At 42.3% G+C, this 15,947-nt stretch overlaps 1 protein-coding gene across 1 annotated transcript in view; it reads left to right on the forward strand.

Annotated features, from left to right (window-relative positions):
• Positions 1 to 12,922, forward strand: part of CDC42BPA (CDC42 binding protein kinase alpha (DMPK-like)) — a 245,435-nt gene extending 232,513 nt beyond the window's left edge. Inside the window, exons 34-36 of the mRNA XM_012644402.1 lie at positions 7,611 to 7,728; positions 10,743 to 10,900; positions 11,310 to 12,922. Coding sequence (XP_012499856.1) covers positions 7,611 to 7,728; positions 10,743 to 10,900; positions 11,310 to 11,441 — 408 coding nt within the window. The 3' untranslated portion in view covers positions 11,442 to 12,922. The remainder of the gene's footprint in view (positions 1 to 7,610; positions 7,729 to 10,742; positions 10,901 to 11,309) is intronic.
• The last annotated feature ends 3,025 nt before the right edge of the window (positions 12,923 to 15,947 follow it).

A 15,947-nucleotide genomic window follows, 5' to 3' on the forward strand; every position in this document is an offset into this window, starting at 1 on the left:
TTTAAGTAACTGGCAAGAGTATTACAAAATTGAACTTTCTAAGGCCTAAAAGTATTTCATTAAGAATTGAGTTTTGATGTAAGATGCTACTTCACTTGTTCTATGTGCATGTTGTCTGAAATGTGAATCCATTTTCATCACCTTATTACCTTTTTTCTTCTTTTTGTTGTTTTTGATAGCCAGGTTTCCCTTATACATCCCCTCATCATCACTCCGGTCTGATCTCCTCTCCGATCAACTTTGAGCACATCTATCACATGACTGTTAATTCTGCTGAAAAATTTCTCTCTCCTGAGTCCATAAACCCTGAATATTCCCCGTCTCTACGCTCTGTCCCTGGTACACCAAGCTTTATGACTCTGAGGGTATGAACAGCTGAGTCAGGTGTTAACTTTTACTAACCATGTACAGATTTCCTGTTGCCTGGCTTAACAAGTAACCGTGCTGGGGGTACCATCTTGTGAATGGTTTCCTTTGGCCTATATCTCTTCTGCCAAGCTTCTACTCCTACTCTTTCTCCTCTTCCTCTGATTCCATTTCTAGTTTGTTTCTTCCTTTGAAGAAAAAGTTGGAAGAATAGAATTTCAATTTTTATTTTTGAAATGGTATTAGAGGTTTATCTATATAATAATAAAAGATTTTCCATTTCAGATACCATCATGAGAAACAGCCCCCAAATGGATCTTTATTCTGTTAAACAGAAAAGGGTTCCTGGAATTTCTGAAATTTTTATAGTTCATTACCCTATAACCAGTATCATTGAGAGAAAATTTTTATATTTGGTGAGGTTAAAGGATATGGTAGAGCCTATCCATGGACCTTCTATCTACAATAAACCCCTTTTTGAAAAGCTTAAAAATTTCCAAAGTAGGTCGGGCACAGTGGTTCACACCTGTAATCCCAGCACTCTGGGAGGCCAAGGCAGGAGGATTGCTTGAGCTCAGGAGTGTGAGACCAGCCCAAGCAAGAGTGAGACCCCATCTCTACTAAAAATAAAAAAATTAGCCGGGCATGGTGGTACACGCCTATAGTCCCAGCTACTTGAGAGACTAAGGCAGGAGGATCCCTTGAGCCTAGGAGTTTGAGGTGGCAGTGAGCTATGATGATGCCACTGCACTCTAGTCAAGCGACAGAATAAAACCCTGTCTCAAAAAAAAGAAAAAAAAAATCCTCCAAAGTAAGAAGTAAAAAAAAAAATGAATATTTTTAAAGAGTAACAGGAAAAAAATTCCAAAAATCAGTTAAATTTACTCATCTTTGAGTTGATGGTATGTATTTAATTCCAACCATTTCCAACCATTATCTAAGAAAAACTAAATCAAAGAGAGGAAAAAAGAAAGCATGCTGCATTCTGAAGGACCATGGCATGTGCTCTCGATCCCTTCCATTCAGCTACCAGTGGCTTTGCAGTGGGATGAAGAGCTGTATGTCTATGTATGTCCATCAAGTGGTGTATGCTTGTACTAACTTCAAGGGAACATTTTCTGAAGTTAGTTTTGCAGATAGTAAAATAATTTGGATTGTATCTTGCAAATTCATTTCCCATAATGCCCCCTGGCTTAGAACCATAGTACCATTGATTTTTTAATTTGTATATATAGTAAAGTAATTTTCCAATTAGAAAATTAGCTGTAGAGTGGGAAGTATATTTTTTATGATGTAAAATTATTCTCAGTTATGTTTTAAACATCATTGTCATTAACATTTAAATTATTATATCATTTAAATGTCTTATTTGAGAAAATAAAATTAACCATGATAAAATAAGCCATAGTTTGCTTGGTAACAGATGGCAGGGGTGGATTTCAGATGAATGTGTAAGTTAATCAGGAACTTTTCATGTGAAAGATGATGGAAGTGTTACTGAAGTTAGTCATCTATTAGTAGAAACACTGCACCATCAATGGAAGTTTTACCCTAATCTTAAGCATATTTGTACCTAGCAAGGACCAGAGGCTTAGGTTTCTTGTCACTTTCTAATGAAGTTTATTTAACTGTAGCTGACTGGATGATAAACTGATTTTTTTTTTTACAAAATATTTTTTGTTATGTATCATTCCTTTATTACTTCAACATTCAGTGTTACCAAATTACTGGTATATTTTATAAGCTTAATTTTTGCTATTTAGAGTAGGTTTGATTTGTAGAAAAGGACACCACCAACATGTCTTAAGGTTTATAGAAAAGACAATAAAATACATAGGTTGAAACTGATATTCCCATCTCTTTTGAGCTTTTCTTTGCTGTATTGTTCACACGCTGCTTGTGTCGTATAGGGTTGCTCCTATATGCATGAATGTTGAATTGCTAGCATTGACTATTTCAGTTTAAATTTTTTTATTTGCTTAGAGAAAAAAAGGTAAAGCATTTGCTTTAAACAAATAACACACTAAGAATTACATGGACTTTGCAAATTTGGTAAATGAACCAAAATGGCAGTGGTTGAATTTGAGCCCAGCTAACCAGCCAACTTTCATATGAATCATACTCAAAATGTATGATTTGGGGTTTTCCAGAATGGTATTATTGTTTATTTTCCTGATTGCTAGATTTGGGCCTTTGTTAGTTGCTTTGCCATAACATTCTCTCAGGTGTTTCAGATACATGTAGAAAGCTCAGTATTGCAAACTTACTCAAACTATAACCTCTCCTTGGAGTCTCACAATTTCATGGCATCTTGGAACTGAAGTTCCAGTTCTAGACTTTTATTATAACTAAAAATATTTTTTAGCCACATTAGTACATTTCTTTTTTTTTCACCATTGCATACTCCTTTAATAGAATTTTGTCATATTGCTAACTGAAAGGAAAACATTCAATTGTTTTGCTAGATAAGGTATTTTATGAAATTCCAATATTCATTCTTGAAAATACTGATGAAATTAGAATAGTGCATTTCTTTTTTTTAAATAGATTTATTCCAGTTTTTTATGTGGAAATAAATTTTCCTGAGATAACTTGGTATATACCTATCCAGATTGTAGCATTTCCCTACTTTCTAAATTAAATGTTGTTGTATGTGAATTTTGGCTTCACAGTGGCATATGTATATTTTTTTTTATTTCAGGGTATTATGAGGGTACAAACATTATGGTTACATTTTATGTCTTTGCCTCACCCAAGCGAGGGTTAGAGGCATGCCCTTCCCCTCTACAATGCTCCCCATGTTCTTTAGTTGCGGGTTTACCCCTCTCATCCCCCTAATCCCTGGAGAATATTACTGCCATGTGAGCACCCTGGTATTCATCAGTTAGTACCAATTTGATGGCGAGTACAAATGGAGCCCCTTCTTCCGATCTTGTGATACCTCACTTTGGATAATGGATTTAAGTTTAATCCGGGAAAATATAAGAGGTGCTAGATCACTGTCGTTTCTTATGATTGAGTAATATTCCATTGTATACATATACCAAATTTTAATAATCCACTTATGGATTGACGGGCACTTGGGTCGTTTCCACATCCTTGCAATAGTGAATTGTGCTGCCATAAACATTCGGGTGCAGATGTCTTTATTATAAAATGTCTTTTGCTCTTTTGGGTAGATGCCTAATAGTGCTATTGGTGGATCGAATGGTATTTTCAAAAGAAGACAGAATAATGGCCAGCAAACATATAAAAAAATGCTCAACATCTCTAATCATTAGAGAAATGCAAATCAAAACCACAATGAGATAATCACCTAACCCCACTGAGATTGGCCTCTATCAAAAAATCCCAAAACAACAAATGCTGGTGAGGATGTGGAGAGACAGGAACACTCTTATACTGCTGGTGGGACTGCAAATTCGTGCAACCTCTGTGGAAAAGAATTTAGAAATACCTCAGAGAGCTAGAAATAGTGCATTTCTTTATTGCTTGTTTCTTTTAATCTCTAAAGCCTTAAGTATTTGTGCTCATTTCATGGTATTCCATGTTAAATTATTTGACCTATACCATATCATAGCAAAGAAGACAGTCATCTTTTGTTAAGTGTTAGCATACAAATCAAGTTATTTGAAGAATTGCTACCATTTTATTCATTGATTCCCAGAAAATGTTATTTTGCCCAAACAATGCAAGTAAAATGTACTTCGTGTCTTTTAAATACACACACACACACACACACACTTGTAACATCAAACCAGTATTAACTAGAACACTGTTCTGCAGAAAGGATCATAATTTGAAATTCATGAATTACTTTGCCAACTGAATTAATCTCAATACTTGAAGTAGAAAATTGGGATTATAGATACAATCCATTCATTTATTCAGCAGATACTTTTCATCACCTGTTTTAGGTGCTGGAGTTTAATGTTGTCATAATAGCAGTCAGTATAAAGAAATGATAATATGATTAAAGAAATGAGTCTAGAAACAGTCATGAACTGTGTGCTTACTACATAACCAGATCAAACTGATCTGTCAACCCAAACAAGTGGAGGTCCCCAGGAGGAGGGCATGCCTACCAACAGCATTCCCCTGGTTGTCTGTGTTTAAAGGGCAGGTACAAGGACATTTAGTGAAGTATGTAAAATGCAGTTTAAGCACGTAGGCCTTTTCTTGTGCTGAAACTTGTAAAGCCATTCAGGTAAGACAGATTTCTGTTAACATTAAATAAGTCATGAACAAACGTAAGTCGTACCACAAACAGTTTAATTATCAATGTATGGCAGGTATATGGGTAAATTTCTCTGATGTATCCTCTACCTTAAGCTACCAGAAAAAAGAGTAATTATTTCCTGAGCCTCAAGTGATTAAAAAAGATTTAGTGCTTTTGAATCAGTAAAATGAGGCAGACAGTTGTAATGTTTTAAAAGACACTACTTAGCTTTTGTTAACTAAAATAATTAACAAGGTTTATACTTTGGAAAAAGGAGAGCTTTGTTTCTCATAAAGGGTAGCAGCCTGTTGGGCAGCCATTCCAATAGGCTGGAAAGCAAAGCCCCAGCCAGAAACCCCGGTACCTGTGCTTCAAGAGGACAGACAAAAGCCACAAGATTTTATACTGAGTGGGGTGGTCAAATGCACATAATTCAACAAGCTATAGGAGTCATGAATATTTATGAAAAAGGGAAATAATGTGCATTTGTAGCTGTGCTTTATCTCTCCCATCCTGTAATGGCTGAGAACTCAGTTTCAAGGTGTTTCTGGGGTTCCTTGGCCAAGAGGAGTCCATTCAGTTAGCAGAGGGCTTTAGGATTTTATTCTTAGTTCGCAGCTTGCTATTCTGTTGCATTTGAAAAAAAGCAGGACACAGTATGGTCAACTCTTTTAAAAAAATTATATTAGAAGAAAAGATGGACAGGAAACATATCAAATTGTTAGTAATATCTGGTGAATTCACAAGTGACCTTTTTTTGGTCTCTTTTATGATTTCATCATTATTTATATATTTCTACAGTTCATGAGTATTACCTTTCAGAAAAAAAGCAAACAATTTTAATGAATTAATGCTTAGAGAACAACAGGTTGACAAATATTTCCTAGTCACTTTTGTTGTGTGTTAGTGGCCATGAGTATCTGTGATTTTCTGGCAGTGTAGAAAAGGTAGAGGAACACCCTGTAGTAAAGTTAGCCTGTAGCATTATATGACGAGAGCATCTCTTTTCAAAGGAAAGTTGCATGTTAAACTCAGATTTGTTAATTGGCTTTACTTAACAAATCAATCCTTTGGGAAAGTCACAAAACTTGAACTTTTGACTACTTTTAATGTGTGATTTGTTTATTGCAGTTTTTAATGGAGTTATGGTCTTGTTTAACACATGTAATATCTGTGATTTTTCTCCCTGGCAGAATGACATCTTTTTTTTTTTTTTTTGAGACAGAGTTTCACTCTGTTGCCCTGGCTAGAGTGCCGTGGCGTCAACCTAGCTCACAGCAACCTCAAACTCCTGGGCTCAAGCCATCCTCCTGCCTCAGCCTCCCAAGTAGCTGGGACTGCAGGCATGCGTCACCATGCCCAGCTAATTTTTTCTATATATTTTTAGTTGTCCAACTATTTCTTTCTATTTTTAGTAGAGACAGGATCTCACTCTTGCTCAGGCTGGTCTTGAACTCCTGAGCTCAAATGATCCTCCCCTCTCGGCCTCCCAGAGGGCTCAGATTACAGGCGTGAGCCACCGCGCCCGGCCCAGAATAACATTTTGATGCGACTGAAGGGAAGGTTGAAAGTGACATTGCAGATGACGGTATATGGTCATCATCGGAGCGGGGAAAAGGAAGACTCCTAGTGGGACAGCGCTAAGTGCTTTCTTTTTACTAGTATGGTTACTTTAATCCTCAGAAAAGCCCCACAAGGCAGTTGTTATCCCCATAATGCAGCTGAGGAAATGGAGGCTCCGAGTGTCACAAGCCCCAGGCCTGCTGTCAGCAAGCTGTGCAGCCCAGATGAAGTGGGGGTCTCTTTCTGGGCTTGGCTGTGCCCCGCAGCCGCGCGCTGCCTTTATGTCCTCTCCTCTCGGGAGCCGCTGATGAAGGAGAGGGGAGGCTGCCTGGAAGTAGGTACTGTGTGCTAGTAAAATCACCACCGTTTTTCTGGCTACGAAAGAAAAATTAAGGAGTAGATAAATTTTCCAAATATATGTAAATCTGTTTATAAATGGTAAGAAATCAAATCCAGACCTTTTGCATCAGAAAATGCTTACATGAAGCTGGGACTATGTCAACAAACAGGGAAAGCCTTGTAGATGGTAAAAGAGATGTTAATACTATATGGCATGTGTAGTTTGCCTAGTCAAGGATTTATAAAGAATACTGAAATATTTTTCCCTCCTCTGGACTTTTGTCAGACCTGACACCCCCCCCCCCCCCCGGTCTGAAAAGCTTGCAGCCACCAGGGAGGCTGGGTGCTCTCCGTTCCTGGTTGCGCCAGGCAGCTCGCCCAATGTGCCACCTCCGGGGCTCTCCTCTAGGTGTGTGTGATTTGCAAGCATTCTGTGGCCCATTTTCCACCAAAATCACTCAATAATTAGATGGAAACTTTTCAAAGTAATATTCCCAAGGTAACTCACTTCATCCAGGCTGTGAGTGTTGCGGTGTCGTATTTGTGACCCATCATACTGCTGTGTGTGCCAGTAAGGATTTTGCCTGGCGGCTGATGATGTGAGCGTGCAAATGGCACGTCCAGTGTCACAGTGTCAAAGCGTCGTCTTGAGGAGAATGTAATTTTAATTAGATTTCCTCCAAATGGACTCATGCAGCTGTTATCCTAAGCAAATAAAAATATCATACAGGGAGGCGGCAGAGGAGGAGAAAAAAATAAAAATAAAATAAAAAAAAAAAATCATGTATAGTAAAAAGCTTTATTTCAGTTTTCTGCAAATGTCCATGTAATTCTGTACTTCGCTGTCACATCTAACATATAACTTTTACTTAGTGTTTTCACAACCAAAAAAATCCATTTATTGATAAATATTTCAATAAGTATAAGCACGTATTCTTGATTATGGTGAGATTTACTTCATGTTAAGGTCTTTTGTGGGTAGGGAGAAGTTATATAATCTGTTCCTCTGTGTCATTCTGGTCAAGATAATTGTTTTTTTCATAATTATAGTGAAAAATAGACATCTCTGCAGAAAATCAGTTTCTTCCTAGCTGAAGAATATCTCTTTCACTTTTGTTTCTAGAATCCTCGGCCTCAGGAAAGCCGGACCGTGTTCAGCGGCTCAGTCAGTATTCCGTCTATCACCAAATCCCGCCCCGAGCCAGGCCGCTCCATGAGCGCTAGCAGTGGCCTGTCTGCGAGTAAGTGGCCCGGGCTGCGGGAAGGGGCTCTCCCGGCAAAGCTGCCCCCAGCTGCCTCTCCGCCAGTCCCATGGGTGCCATGTTCTTCACTCACACATGCTCGGCCATTCCCAAGTGGCAGCAGTGTCACAGACCCTGGTGGGTAATACCTGGTGGGCACAAATAGTCCTGGAGGCCTTCTAGAGCTTACAGGCTATCCGGAATGCACACAGACAAATTTGATTATAAATTGTGACGGTAAATGCTCTGAAGGAAATAAACAGGGTGTGATAATAGAGAGTAACAAGGGGTAGCTGCGGGGGATGAATTCCTACTTAGAATAATTAGGAAGCTCACATGCCTTTCTGGCGGTGGAGACATGTTTGAGTTATGTTTGGTTAACTGGAAGAAGACCAGTGCACCTACATGGTGGTAGTAAGGGAGTGAAAAAAAATAGAGCGGGAGAGGCAGATACGGGTCAGATCAGCAGGAATATGAAGACCAAGGTAAGACATTTTTTATTTTATTCAAAATGCAAAGGGAAGCCTTTGGAAAGTTTTAAGTAGGGAAGAATCTTTATTCACTTTGCATTCTTAAAACGATCACTCTGGCTGTGATGGAGAGTGGTTGGAGGCAGCGAGGGTGGAAGCCAGCATCTGAATGGGGTCGCACAGTGGTCCAGGTGGAGGCGGGCGAGGGCGAGGGATGCGGCAGTGGCAAAGGAGAAGAGAAGGGAGAGAAGGAGGTAGATTCTTCAGAGACAATTTCCGAGGTAGGAACAAGAAGACTTGATGATGAATTAGTTGTGGGAAAATAAGGCGGAGGGAAGAGTATAAAGACGACTCCTAGGTTTGTGCTAGAGCCTTAGGGTGATGCCATGTACTCCCATTTACCCCGTTTCAGAGGGGACTGCGGTGGGACATTCCAGGCATGTGCAGAGGTCCCAAGTCAGGAAGAAAATTAGCACGTTTGATTAGCTGAAAGAAGAAGGCCAGAGACAGAGTCAGGAATATGCCAATTTACCACAAAAGTGAGAGAACATTTGTCATTCGTCCCGTACACGTTTGAGGCTCCATTAGATACAAACTTTTCTTCTAAGGTAGTGGAAGTAGACTCATAATGACCGAGGGCCTGTTTTCATTTGCCTCACGATCTTTACTGTTAGCCTCTATTTTTTTACTCTACCCTGAACTGCAGCATCTCTTTTCTATATTTGAACAGAACCCTGAGTTAAGGGTCTCTAGAGAGAAAAACACTGTGCTCCGCGGTAGACTAATGTTCAACTACAGCCCAGGAGCAACTTTTTGGTGGGGGAGGAAGGGGAGGGAAGATTCTGTCTACCTGAATAAAAGTATACAAGGATGCTCAAAGCTGCAGACCTCAGAGTTAGAGGAATGTACGGGTGGAACATCTGGCTGATTAAAGAAATTAAAATTTAGTTTCATCAAATTAGCTGTGATCTTTTATGTTTCCTGGATTATTAGCAATGAGGTTATAGATTGTCAAATGATCAGTGTAGCTTTTGATTTGGGGAAAACTGTTCTTGGCCAAAGGGTTGTTGTTCTGTAACTTTCTCAAATGTGTGCTTTCCCGGTAGCACAGCATTGGCTTAGAGATCAAAGAGAGTATAACTTGAGTGTGCCAACATAAATGCAGTCTCAAAATGTATCGGTTGCAACTTTAGTGAGACCTTTCTTCACTTCTATACAAGTAAACTCCAACAGAAACTAATTGCACTAAATCCAATTTCACATTTAAAAAGTCATTTTAGCCAGGTGCGGTGGCTCACACCTGTAATCCCCACACTTTGAGAGGTGAAAGCGGGAGGATCACTTAAGACCAGGAGTTCTAGAGTAGCCTGGCAACATAGCGAGACCCTGTCCCTACAAAATATTAAAACAATTACCCGGGCCTGGTGGCACATGCTTGTAGTTCCAGCCACTAGGGAAGCTGAGGCGAGAGGATCACCTGAGCCCAGGTGTTCAAGGTTGCAGTGAGCTGTGATTGAGCCACTGCACTCCAGCCCAGGCAACTGAGTGAGGTCCTGTCTGTAAAAATATAAAAAAAAAAAAAAAAAAAAAAGACCGGGCGTGGTGGCTCACACTTGTAATCCTAGCACTCTGGGAGGCCGAGGCGGGCGGATTGTTTGAGCTCAGGAGTTCGAGACCAGCCTGAGCAAGAGCGAGACCCCGTGTCTACCAAAAATAGAAAGAAATTAATTGGACAGCTAAAAATATATAGAAAAAAAAAATTAGCTGGGCATGGTGGCGCATGCCTGTAGTCCCAGCTACTTGGGAGGCTGAGGCAGGAGGATCACTTGAGCCCAGGAGTTTGAGGTTGCTGTGAGCTAGGCTAACGCTGCGGCACTCACTCTAGCCCGGGCAACAAAGTGAGACTCTGTCTCAAAAAAAAAAAAAAAAGGTCAGTCAGTCAGAAAACTTACTTGTTGCCCTGTATTCTTGAATGTTAGGTATTTGAATTCCAGTCTCCTGATGCAGACTGAGTTTCCTTCATTCATTTGTTGTTTATTCAGCAAACAGCCCAGGTATTGATTTCAGGCTCCAGCAATGTAAAGATGCATGAGGCTGTTTTAGTATCTCTTGTATGTCTTGCTGCATCTCTTCTAACTTAGAAGCTTAAAATAGCAGACATCATTTCACATAGTGTCTTAGGGTCAGGGATCTGAGAGCATCGTAGGCTGACTATTTCTCACTGAAGGTTTCTCATGAGGTTGCAATCAAGCTATCTGCTGGGGCGATAGTCCCCTCAAGGTTCAACCATGACTAAAGGTTGGGCACGGGCGCGGTGGCTCATGCCTGTAATCACAGCCCTTTGGGAGGCTGAGGCGGGACGATCACTTGAGGCCAGGAGTTGGAGACCAGGGGCCACGATACAGCGGTTAGACTTCCTGTCCATCAGGGGAGGATGACTCTGGGGCTTGGCAAGAATGGCCGGTCAGCTGAGCAGTCTGCACGCTCTCTAAATTATTGTCTTCTTCCACATACATAAAATTTTGCCCGCTTGATGTGCTGTAGGGTCATCTGCACAGAATGGCAGTGCATTAAAGAGGGAATTCTCTGGAGGAAGCTACAACGCAAACCGGCAGCCCATGCCCTCCCCATCAGAGGGCTCTTTGTCTTCCGGAGGCATGGACCAAGGAAGCGATGCCCCAGCGAGGGACTACGACGGAGAGGTGAGTGACACGTGGGTAGCAGCTATGCCTAGAGGCAGGGTTTTGGAGACATCAAGTATCAAAGAGACTAGTGCATTCACCCAGTAATGCCACCACCTGGGGGTTGGCCTCAGCCGCAGCATGCGTCGGCATCCACTGTCTGCCAGGGAACAGCAGAGCCAGTCACTTGGGTTGCAAACTGCAGTTTTCCTAGGGGTGTTCAGACTTCTGACAGTTTTTGTATGAAAATACCTACATTTCTGAAGGCCTGCAGAAAGGACTCTGAGCATTTTTTTTGTTCTGTGCCTCTTACTTAGCTTGAAGCCCCTTAAGGTCGTTTGGTCAGGGTGGCTGGAGGGGTGGTAACCCGAGTCATCCTGTCTTCCCTCCTCCCTCTGCTTCTCATTACGTTTTACTTTGGGCCTTACAGGACTCTGATTCTCCGAGGCATTCCACAGCTTCCAACAGTTCCAACCTGAGCAGCCCCCCAAGTCCAGTTTCACCCCGAAAGACCAAGAGCCTCTCTCTGGAGAGCACTGACCGCGGGAGCTGGGACCCGTGAGCTGCTTTCGTGCTGGGACCTGGGTGCCAGGTGGCTCTGGTTCTCAGCTCCCCCCACTCGCCTCTTCTCTCACTTTCATCCCTTCGCCCCACTCAGCCTGAAAACGACCCGGGGCTCGTAGCAGTAGCAGGGTAGGGATTCGGGAGTTCTGACGACACGACTCGCAGATCCATGCCCCCTCAGCCTCAGCAACAGCAAAGGCAGATTTTGATTAAGGAGCTTAGATTAATATTGATTTCATTCCATACTCCTAGAGTTGCTTTCAATACTGTTTTACTCCTTCCCCAAAAGGTAGCTTAAATAGACAGATTACACAAATGTAAGCGATAAGACTAAGACTAGACAGATTTTGTTTTCACAGCAGAGTTTCATTATAGTCCTGAAATAGCTCGTGGGATTCTCCACGTCCGAAGGGGAGAGTCCAACCCTGAAGCTGCACACTGAGCTCTCTTTGAGCAACCGCGGCGAGCGTCCACTGACTGTTGCCAGGAAATCCTTTCGAATTAAAGCAGTGCATATTTTACTACAATACAGAGTTTAAATGAATACATAAATGTAGAAGTTAAATACTGAATGTATATAGTCAAAAGAAGCATCTTGTATTCAGTGAAAGATGGATGCATATATAAGAGAAAGAGATCATTTAATTTAAAGAAATTGTGTTGTTTCTTATCTGTTTCCCAGCTAAGTGAGTAACATAAAGGGTAGACAGGCCTCAAGCTGACATTGCTAGAGGGAGAGCCGGAGGAATCGGAGTTCCCTTTAGTGCCCTGTCCTCAGAAAGGCTGCAGTCACTGGAGAGCTGTAGTTTGCACTGTGACCTGGAACCAGAGTTTTAACATCTGAAGCCACTTCAGCAGCAGCATGAAAAGGCAAACCCACCTCTACCCAAGCTGTTTCTTTTTCTAGTGGTAGAATGGGAAGCACACTTCTCATTTTTTATTATGTTTTGATATCTTCTGCTGATGAATGTAAAAATACAATTCTGTCCCCTCTGATCCCTTCCAGTTGAAAGGGCACAGGGAGTGTCGTGGCTTCTGAAGGTCCATGAAAGTTTCGTCCAAGCGCTTTTTCTCCTGGGCTAATCCTGTTCCTCCCCAAGTCGCAGTAAGAGGTGCGTCCCAGGGCTGGAGTCAGCTTCCCAGGGAGGAGTCTGTTTGTTGAGGGTGGATGTGAGCACCCAGATAAGCCTGAGGGGAAGGTTTTTGTTACCAAATAATATAAAACCTCAAAAGCAAGGACTCGAACAGCCTTAACCAAATGTTCTTTCCCACGCCCACTGGAAACCGGCTGTGATGGAGCGGCTTGCAGGGCAGGACGTGAGCCCGCATGGCCGTGCGGACTGGCGTCCTCGCTCCACTGTCGCTAGTTCCGTGTCCATTCGGATTCCTGCTGCTTTAGTTGCCGTAAGGAAATGAGATGCAGAACCAGAAGAATTTATTTCAACAGAGTCATTTTACCAGTTAAGCACATGAGAAGGATATAAAAATATCTCATGGAAGTAAAGAGTTTCTACTTCTCTTTTACTTTTTGTCTAAGTTTCTCTGAGAAATAGAAACAGGATTTTCTCTTCTTTTCTTTAAAATTGAGCAAAAATGAAGGAGGTTTCCTGCAGTTGCTAATCCAGGTTGCATGTTCAGACCCTGTCATTTGACCACTCGCTGCCTTTCCGTGAGTGCCAGCCCCCCCGCGCTGTCGGGGCACTGGGCCGTCCACGCTGGTGCCGTACGGAGATTGCTGAGGTTCAGCGGGGGAGGAAAGGGTCCTGGTGGGGATGATATTGCAGACACTTAGAATAGAGAATTAAAAAAATAGAAGCTTTGACACTTCAACTTTCTGGATTTGGTGCTAGCTCAAATTTGATTATATTTTATTTTGGATGGGCATAATTCGCTGCACGTTCTAATTTCCCAAATATTTTTGCTTTTTGAAAAGTGTAAAAATACTTTTGTACATCACAGTTTCAAGAGTTGGACCTCAAGTTGGGTTGTTGCCATCTGACTTTGGTAGCTCCCTAAACTTGGTACTTGGAGGAGAGGAGGGAACCCTCTCTCCAGCCAGCTGCTGGGTGCTCGTGACCAGCTGCCGTTACCCTTCTCACCCTCCTGTCCTCTCCTGTCCTCTCCCATCACCCTCTCCTCTCTCTCTTCTCTTCCAAGGCAGAGAGGAGACAGACCCAAGCCGAGACTCTACACCAAGCCATTAGTTTGTAAATTGTGGATTTTTGTTGTCTATAGGTGCTTATTTTTCAAAGGATGCTTTTAGGATCAAAATATAACCCTACCTAAAGTCTGGGCTCCACTACAGTGAGTCAGACTGTCCCAGGCAGATGGGAGAGTTGCTGAGGCTTGTCTTGGCTGCCAGGCTCGCCGGGCACCTTGTTCACATTAACCCCATGGATCGCACCGCGGCACTTTGATTTTCCCTGCCACCGTGAGTAGTCTCATCAGTCACAATAGAGCAGTCTCAAGTGTGTTCAGGACTGTGGGAGAGAAACACTGCTGGGATTTTAGTTTTGAGGAGGATTTTCCCAAGATAATGATCAGCCTACTGGTCTTGTCCCATGCTTAAATATGAAGCCTGTTACTCTCAGAAGCTTCTGAGAGGAATGATTTGAAAGAGGGGGAATGGGTTCACAGAAAAGGTGTCTTAATTGCTGTCTGAAGTCATCCTTTGTTTTCATGCAGGGAATTTTAAAAATGCATATGGCAGGCCGGGCGCGGTGGCTCACGCCTGTAATCCTAGCTCTCTGGGAGGCCGAGGCCGGCGGATTGTTTGAGCTCAGGAGTTTCGAAACCAGCCTGAGCAAGAGCGAGACCCTGTCTCTACTAAAATTAGGAAGAAATTAATTGGACAATTAAAAATATATAGAAAAAATTAGCCGGGCATGGTGGCGCATGCCTGTAGTCCCAGCTACTCGGGAGGCTGAGGCAGGAGGATCACTTGAGCCCAGGAGTTTGAGGTTGCTTTGAGCTAGGCTGACGCCACGGCACTCTAGCACAGGCAACACAGTGAGACTCTGTCCCAAAAAAAAAAAAAAAAAAAAAAATGCATATGGCAGCAGGAACTACTTTCTCAGTAGAAAGAAAAAATACATTCAAAGGCATTTCTGAGATAGTTTGTATGTGTTGGTATTTGGTGCTATCTATGTCCAGCCAATTTGTTATCTACCCTTGAATTCTGACTAATTTTGTCATGTGTTTGGGTGTATAAAATTACATACATATATATGTTTCTTTTTGCCAAAAACAAAAGCCTTCCCCCTTGTCCAGTGATTGCTAAAGCAGATGTCATTCTTTAGTTATTAAATATACATATATTTATGCACACATACCCGCACACTTAGTGATTTATGTTCTTGCCCAGGGGAGCACAGATTTAAGGCTATGAGAGATAACTACAAATGGCCCATCTATTTGGTTTTCCAACCAATTCTTATACTCGAGCTTCAGGGGAGAATCTGAAATTCCTGTCATGTTTACAACAACAATCTGTCATTTCCAGCCGGCTCTCAGCCTCCCCTTCCATATGGTTAGACTCATGTCATTTTGTTACTTAGTGGTCACATCTATTTCCAGGAAAGACCAGTTGCATTTATGTGGAATCTCAGGTATCATTAAGGAAAAGTCAGAACAGGGGGGTGGGCGGACACCCTAACCTGTCAGATGCAGCAGGGCTGTCTGCCAGCCCTTGGCAGGGTCACCAGCACCATTGTTTCCCAGCTGAGTGGGCCTTGCCAAGTGCGTGGCTCACCGTCCACTCTGGACGGGGGCACTCGGCAACCTGCGCTCCTGCCGCGGTTCAGACCACCACAGCCACGTCTGCTGAGCGCAAGGGGATTCACTGGGCTCTTCGCTCCCCCGCCTCTCTCTGGCCCAGCCCTGATCTAGATAAGCTGCATGGCACTTCCTCGAGCCCATTTTAAAACCTCTTTCCTTGTTATCACTTTAATTATTACTCAAGTCCAGAGTTCTCCGTGGACTCCCGCTAGATAGGGAGAGCCTTGCTTCCAACGGAGCGCGGCTCCCACCCGGCACTGGCGGCAGGCCGGCGTCTCCTCCTCCCCAGGGACAACTGTTCCCCACGAGACGCGTTGCAGTTAGTGGGGAAAACTGACTCACATCAACCTTGAAATCTCATGAAAACAAAATGACCTGCCTTTTTATTTGATAGTGTAATATCATTTATTTTATAAATTTTTAAGGGTTTTTCTCATTGTAATACTACTGTACAGTTTTGCATGGCCTGGGTGTGATCATTTTTTGTTTAGAATATAATGCTGACAAATACGTGTATATGGAGGAGACAAGACCTTGCTTCGGCCTCTTATTACTCCTTGTTTCATTTTGTTTGGTTTTATGCCCTCAGTGTCTTAGGGAACCGTATGAGATTCTCTGCTACCAAACAATATGTGGAACCTTTTGCACAGAAATATTTAAGGTGGGATAGTAAAAAATGTAACAAGACTCCTCACCAATATTTTATGTTGGTATCACTTAATATTAA

Source organism: Propithecus coquereli, unplaced genomic scaffold (genome assembly GCF_000956105.1).
Source record: "Propithecus coquereli isolate 6110/MARCELLA unplaced genomic scaffold, Pcoq_1.0 Scaffold210, whole genome shotgun sequence".
Taxonomy (NCBI): Eukaryota; Metazoa; Chordata; class Mammalia; order Primates; family Indriidae; genus Propithecus; species Propithecus coquereli.